This window comes from Lampetra fluviatilis, unplaced genomic scaffold (assembly GCF_964198595.1).
Source record: "Lampetra fluviatilis unplaced genomic scaffold, kcLamFluv1.1 SCAFFOLD_1037, whole genome shotgun sequence".
Lineage (NCBI taxonomy): Eukaryota > Metazoa > Chordata > Hyperoartia > Petromyzontiformes > Petromyzontidae > Lampetra > Lampetra fluviatilis.
In genome coordinates this window covers 1-7500 of record NW_027620612.1, presented here as the reverse complement: position 1 = coordinate 7500, position 7500 = coordinate 1, and the positions used below count along the sequence as shown (strand labels likewise).

The 7500-nt window shown below is 50.3% G+C and overlaps 1 protein-coding gene across 1 annotated transcript in view; it reads left to right on the top strand.

Moving 5' to 3' along the window:
• Positions 1-3918, top strand: part of LOC144954143 (uncharacterized) — a gene marked incomplete at its 3' end in the record, with an annotated part of 7059 nt that extends 3141 nt beyond the window's left edge. The window contains exons 3-5 of the mRNA XM_078884710.1: positions 2679-2864; positions 3001-3032; positions 3087-3918. Of these exons, the coding sequence (XP_078740836.1) occupies positions 2679-2864; positions 3001-3032; positions 3087-3918 (1050 nt within the window). The remainder of the gene's footprint in view (positions 1-2678; positions 2865-3000; positions 3033-3086) is intronic.
• Positions 3919-7500: the final 3582 nt, after the last annotated feature.

The following is a 7500-nucleotide window of genomic DNA, read 5'->3' as shown; positions in this document are numbered from 1 at the left end:
AAATTGTATCTCCATACTACTTACGCCTGTAGTACTAGTCCTATAGTACTAGTCCTGTAGTACTACTACTACTACTCCTGTAGTACTAGTCCTGTAGTACTACTACTACTACTCCTGTAGTACTAGTACTCCTATAGTACTAGTACTACTACTACTACTCCTGTAGTACTCCTCCTGTAGTACTAGTCCTGTAGTACTAGTCCTGTAGTACTAGTCCTGTAGTACTACTCCTGTAGTACTAGTCCTGTAGTACTAGTCCTGTAGTACTAGTCCTGTAGTGCTAGTCTTGTAGTGCTAGTCCTGTAGTACTAGTCTTGTAGTACTAGTCCTGTAGTACTAGTCTTGTAGTACTAGTCCTGTAGTACTAGTCTTGTAGTACTAGTCCTGTAGTGCTAGTCTTGTAGTGCTAGTCCTGTAGTACTAGTCTTGTAGTGCTAGTACTACTACTACTACTCCTGTAGTGCTAGTACTACTACTCCTGTAGTACTAGTACTACTCCTGTAGTACTAGTCCTGTAGTACTAGTCTTGTAGTACTAGTCCTGTAGTACTAGTCCTGTAGTACTAGTCTTGTAGTACTAGTCCTGTAGTACTAGTCCTGTAGTACTAGTCCTGTAGTACTAGTCTTGTAGTACTAGTCCTGTAGTACTAGTCTTGTAGTGCTAGTCCTGTAGTACTAGTCCTGTAGTACTAGTCCTGTAGTACTAGTCCTGTAGTACTAGTCTTGTAGTACTAGTCCTGTAGTACTAGTCCTGTAGTACTAGTCTTGTAGTACTAGTCCTGTAGTACTAGTCTTGTAGTGCTAGTCCTGTAGTACTAGTCTTGTAGTACTAGTCCTGTAGTACTAGTCTTGTAGTACTAGTCCTGTAGTACTAGTCTTGTAGTGCTAGTCCTGTAGTACTAGTCTTGTAGTACTAGTCCTGTAGTACTAGTCTTGTAGTACTAGTCCTGTAGTACTAGTCTTGTAGTACTAGTCCTGTAGTACTAGTCTTGTAGTGCTAGTCCTGTAGTACTAGTCCTGTAGTACTAGTCCTGTAGTGCTAGTCCTGTAGTACTAGTCCTGTAGTACTAGTCTTGTAGTACTAGTCCTGTAGTACTAGTCTTGTAGTACTAGTCCTGTAGTACTAGTCCTGTAGTGCTAGTCCTGTAGTACTAGTCCTGTAGTGCTAGTCCTGTAGTACTAGTCCTGTAGTACTAGTCTTGTAGTGCTAGTCCTGTAGTACTAGTCCTGTAGTACTAGTCCTGTAGTACTAGTCCTGTAGTACTAGTCCTGTAGTGCTAGTACTACTACTACTACTCCTGTAGTACTAGTACTACTACTACTATAGTGCTAGTACTACTACTACTCCTGTAGTACTAGTACTACTACTACTCCTGTAGTACTAGTCCTGTAGTACTAGTACTACTACTACTACTCCTGTAGTACTACTCCTGTAGTACTACTGTAGTACTAGTACTACTCCTATAGTACTACTCCTGTAGTACTAGTCTTGTAGTACTAGTCCTGTAGTACTAGTCCTGTAGTCCTGTAGTACTAGTCCTGTAGTACTAGTCCTGTAGTACTAGTCCTGTAGTACTATAGTACTAGTCCTGTAGTACTACTCCTGTAGTACTAGTCCTGTAGTACTAGTCCTGTAGTACTACTCCTGTAGTACTAGTCCTGTAGTACTAGTCCTGTAGTACTAGTACTACTACTCCTATAGTACTACTGTAGTACTAGTACTACTCCTATAGTACTACTCCTGTAGTACTAGTACTACTAATACTCCTGTAGTACTCCTCCTGTAGTACTAGTCTTGTAGTACTAGTCTTGTAGTACTAGTACTACTACTATAGTACTACTCCTGTAGTACTAGTACTACTACTATAGTACTACTCCTGTAGTACTAGTACTACTACTACTGTAGTACTACTGCTGTAGTACTACTACTCCTATAGTACTAATAATACTACTATGTGTCTAGACGCCCTACGACCACCACTCGACCCCTAAACACTGTCTACCCTGCTGTGAAGTCATCACATTGGCAGGGTACAGGTGTACACAGGTGTGTGTGTACAGGTGTACACAGGTGTGTGTGTACAGGTGTACACAGGTGTGTGTGTACAGGTGTGTGTGTGTGTGCAGGTGTGTGTGTACAGGTGTGTGTGTGTGTGCAGGTGTGTGTGTACAGGTGTGTGTGTGTGCAGGTGTGTGTGTGTAGAGGTGTGTGTGTGCAGGTGTGTGTGTGTGTGTACAGGTGTGTGTGTGTGTGTACAGGTGTGTGTGTACAGATGTGTGTGTACAGGTGTATGTGTGTAGAGGTGTGTGTGTGTACAGGTGTGTGTGTGTACAGGTGTGTGTGTGTAGAGGTGTGTGTGTGTACAGGTGTGTGTGTGTGCAGGTGTGTGTGTACAGGTGTGTGTGTGTACAGGTGTGTGTGTGTGTACAGGTGTGTGTGTACAGATGTGTGTGTACAGGTGTATGTGTGTGTGTGTACAGATGTGTGTGTGTACAGGTGTGTGTGTGTACAGGTGTGTGTGTGTAGAGGTGTGTGTGTACAGGTGTGTGTGTGTACAGGTGTGTGTGTGTGTGTACAGGTGTGTGTGTGTACAGGTGTGTGTGTGTACAGGTGTGTGTGTGTACAGGTGTGTGTGTGTACAGGTGTGTGTGTACAGGTGTGTGTGTGTGTGTGTACAGGTGTGTGTGTGTGTACAGGTGTGTGTGTGTAGAGGTGTGTGTGTGTGCAGAGGTGTGTGTGTGCAGGTGTGTGTGTGTGTACAGGTGTGTGTGTGTAGAGGTGTGTGTGTGTGCAGAGGTGTGTGTGTGCAGGTGTGTGTGTGTGTACAGGTGTGTGTGTGTAGAGGTGTGTGTGTGTGTGCAGAGGTGTGTGTGTACAGGTGTGTGTGTGTGTGTGTACAGGTGTGTGTGTGTAGAGGTGTGTGTGTGTGCAGAGGTGTGTGTGTGCAGGTGTGTGTGTGTGTACAGGTGTGTGTGTGTAGAGGTGTGTGTGTGTGCAGAGGTGTGTGTGTGCAGGTGTGTGTGTGTGTACAGGTGTGTGTGTGTGTACAGGTGTGTGTGTACAGGTGTGTGTGTGTGTGTGTACAGGTGTGTGTGTGTAGAGGTGTGTGTGTGTGCAGAGGTGTGTGTGTGCAGGTGTGTGTGTGTGTACAGGTGTGTGTGTGTAGAGGTGTGTGTGTGTGCAGAGGTGTGTGTGTGCAGGTGTGTGTGTGTGTACAGGTGTGTGTGTGTAGAGGTGTGTGTGTGTGCAGAGGTGTGTGTGTGCAGGTGTGTGTGTGTGTACAGGTGTGTGTGTGTAGAGGTGTGTGTGTGTGTGCAGAGGTGTGTGTGTACAGGTGTGTGTGTGTGTGTGTACAGGTGTGTGTGTGTAGAGGTGTGTGTGTGTGCAGAGGTGTGTGTGTGCAGGTGTGTGTGTGTGTACAGGTGTGTGTGTGTAGAGGTGTGTGTGTGTGCAGAGGTGTGTGTGTGCAGGTGTGTGTGTGTGTACAGGTGTGTGTGTGTGTACAGGTGTGTGTGTACAGGTGTGTGTGTGTGTGTGTACAGGTGTGTGTGTGTAGAGGTGTGTGTGTGTGCAGAGGTGTGTGTGTGCAGGTGTGTGTGTGTGTACAGGTGTGTGTGTGTAGAGGTGTGTGTGTGTGCAGAGGTGTGTGTGTGCAGGTGTGTGTGTACAGGTGTGTGTGTACAGGTGTGTGTGTGTACAGATGTGTGTGTGTACAGGTGTACGTGTGTGTGTGTACAGGTGTGTGTGTGTACAGGTGTGTGTGTGTACAGGTGTGTGTGTACAGGTGTGTGTGTGTACAGATGTGTGTGTGTGTACAGGTGTACGTGTGTGTGTGTACAGGTGTGTGTGTGTACAGGTGTGTGTGTGTACAGGTGTGTGTGTGTGCAGGTGTGTGTGTACAGGTGTGTGTGTGTAGAGGTGTGTGTGTGTACATGTGTGTGTGTACAGGTGTGTGTGTGTAGAGGTGTGTGTGTACAGGTGTGTGTGTACAGGTGTGTGTGTGTGTACAGGTGTGTGTGTGTGTGTACAGGTGTGTGTGTGTACAGGTGTGTGTGTGTGTACAGGTGTGTGTGTGTGTACAGGTGTGTGTGTGTGTACAGGTGTGTGTGTGTGTGTACAGGTGTGTGTGTGTGTGTACAGGTGTGTGTGTGTGTACAGGTGTGTGTGTGTGCAGGTGTACACAGGTGTGTGTGTGTACAGGTGTGTGTGTGTGTACAGGTGTACACAGGTGTAGGTGTGTGTACAGGTGTGTGTGTGTGTACAGGTGTACACAGGTGTGTGTGTGTCTACAGGTGTGTGTGTGTGCACGTGGGTTTGTACAGCTCTACATATATTCAGGTGTGTGCACACACGTGTGTACACGTGTGTGCACCTGTGTGTGTGTGTGTACCCGTGTATATTATCTAGGTTGTGTGTGTGTGTGTGTATTATAAAGGTTCTGGATGGGTGCGAGGGGCTGGTAACCCCTCCACCTTCAATTAATCACCACTAAACCACCAATTAAACATAAATATCTAACTAATCAGCTTGTGCCGGAGGCCCCGGGGGGACAGGCGTCTATGACGTCTCCTGGCCGAACCCCATTCTGGCGGAGCCAGGAGACTGAATCTTCACCCTCGGGGCTCCTCCAGAAACAACGAAAAGCCACTTCGTGTGGACACGTGGAATGTTCGAACGCTCACTGCGGCGGAGGAGAGGCTGCCACTCCTCTGTCGGGAGCTGGACCGGTACCGCCTGGATCTCTGCGGCGTTCAGCAAGTTGGCACAGTAGGGGGCACAGGTGGTGCATCAGCCAGTCATCTCGGTCATCGGTGAGCTCCTTTGGCAGGCAAGGCTGCGTTGGCTGGGTCATGTAGCCCGCATGCCCAGCCACCGCATGCCTCAACAGCTTTTGTTCGGCCAAATCAAGGGGGCTAAACGGGCGCGGCACGGGCTAGAGAAGAGATGGAGTGATGTGGTACAGGAGGACGTGGAGTTGAGTGGACTTGCCGATGACCGGTACCAGCGGTGTCAAGATCGGCCTCAGTGGAGGAGGCTCGTGAAGGACGCTACTGGGCAGTTGGAGGCAGTCGCCCTCCGACAACAACGGAGGGCGGAGGAGCGACGCTCACAACAACGAGCGGAGCGCCGGGTGGCTAAAGCGCAGCGAGTTGGCACAGTAGGGGGCACAGGTGGTGCATCAGCCAGTCATCTCGGTCATCTCGGTCAGTCGACCCGTGGCACCTGCTGGGTCTGTCACGTGACCTCCTCATGCACCTAGCCTGGCACAGCAGTACAACCCATGGCACCTGCTGGGTCTGTCACGTGACCTCCTCATGCACCTAGCCTGGCACAGCAGTCAACCCATGGCACCTGCTGGGTCTGTCACGTGACCTCCTCATGCACCTAGCCTGGCACAGCAGTCGACCCGTGGCACCTGCTGGGTCTGCCCCGTGACCTCCTGCCAGCGGGCGTTCGACACTTCACGTGGTTGCCTCTAGGTGCACCTAGCCTGGCACAAGCGTCGTGGTGACGTCACCGCCTCTTAGTGGTGAATGGCGGTTGTTGTTGTTGTATTGTGGTACGTACAGTGAATTGTCTACAATGGATTGGTATGCGTATTGAATTGTCTACAATGGATCGGTATGCGTATTGAATTATCTACAATGCATCGGGATGTGTATTGAATTGTCTACAATGGATCGGTATGCGTATTGAATTATCTACAATGCATCGGGATGCGTATTGCATTGTCTACAATTGATCGGTATGTGTATTGAATTATCTACAATGCATCGGAATGTGTATTGAATTGTCTACAATGGATCGGTATTGTATTGAATTATCTACAATGCATCGTGATGTGTATTGAATTCTCTACAATTGATCGGTATGTGTATTGCATTGTCTACAATGCATCGGTATGTGTATTGAATTATCTACAATGCATCGGGATGTGTATTGAATTGTCTACAGTGGATCGGTATTTGTATTGAATTATCTACAATGCATCGGGATGTGTATTGAATTGTCTACAGTGGATCGGTATTTGTATTGAATTGTCTACAATGGATCGGTATGTGTATTGAATTATATACAACGCATCGACATGTGTATTGAATTATTTACAATACATTGGTATGTGTATTGAATTGCCTACAATGGATTGGTATTAGTATTGAATTATCTACAATGGATCGGTATGTGTATTTAATTATCTACAATGCATCGGTATGTGTATTGAATTGTCTACAATTGATCGGTATGTGTATTGCATTGTCTACAATGCATCGGTATGTGTATTAAAATGCCTACAATAGATGGGTATGTGATTTTTTAATTCGGTGCAATGGACTGGTATGTGTATTGGTTTGTGAATCTAATTGCCTACTCTCGACTGGTATACAAGATGGGTTCACGATGGCCGTGTGGGTGGGTGGGGTTCACGATGGCCGTGTGGGTGGGTGGGGTTCACGGTGGCCATGTGGGTGGGTGGGTTCACGGTGGCCATGTGGGTGGGTGGGGTTCACGATGGCCGTGTGGGGTGGGTGGGGTTCACGATGGCCGTGTGGGTGGGTGGGTGAGTTGGTGGGTGGGTGGGGTTCACGATGGCCGTGTGGGTGGGTGGGGTTCACGATGGCCGTGTGGGTGGGTGGGGTTCACGGTGGCCGTGTGGGTGGGTGGGGTTCACGATGGCCATGTGAGTGGGGTGGGGTTCACGGTGGCCATGTGGGTGGGTGGGGTTCACGATGGCCGTGTGGGTGGGGTGGGTGAGTTGGTGGGTGGGTGGGGTTCACGATGGCCGTGTGGGTGGGTGGGGTTCACGATGGCCGTGTGGGTGGGTGGGTGAGTTGGTGGGTGGGTGGGGGTTCACGGTGGCCATGTGGGTGGGTGGGGTTCACGATGGCCGTGTGGGTGGGTGGGGTTCACGATGGCCGTGTGGGTGGGTGGGGTTCACGATGGCCGTGTGGGTGGGTGGGTGAGTTGGTGGGGTGGGTGGGGTTCACGATGGCCGTGTGGGTGGGTGGGGTTCACGATGGCCGTGTGGGTGGGTGGGTGAGTTGGTGGGTGGGTGGGGTTCACGATGGCCGTGTGGGTGGGTGGGGGTTCACGGATGGCCGTGTGGGTGGGTGGTGAGGTGGTGGGTGGGTGGGGTCACGATGGCCGTGTGGGTGGGTGGGGTTCACGAGTGGCCGTGTGGGGTGGGGTGGGGTTCACGATGGCCGTGTGGGTGGTGGGTGGGGTTCACGATGGCCGTGTGGTGGGTGGGTGGGTGGGGTTCACGATGGCCGTGTGGGTGGGTGGGGGGTTCACGACTGGCCGTGTGGGTGGGTGGTGGTTCACGATGGCCGTGTGGGTGGGTGGGTGGGTTCACGATGGCGTGGTGGGGTGGGTGGGTGGGGAGTACTCGACTGGCCGTGTGGGTGTGGGTGGGTGGGGTTCACGATGGCCGTGTGGGTGGGTGGCGTCAAGGGGTGGGGGGTTCACACGATGGCACGTAGTGGGTGGGTGGGGTGGGGC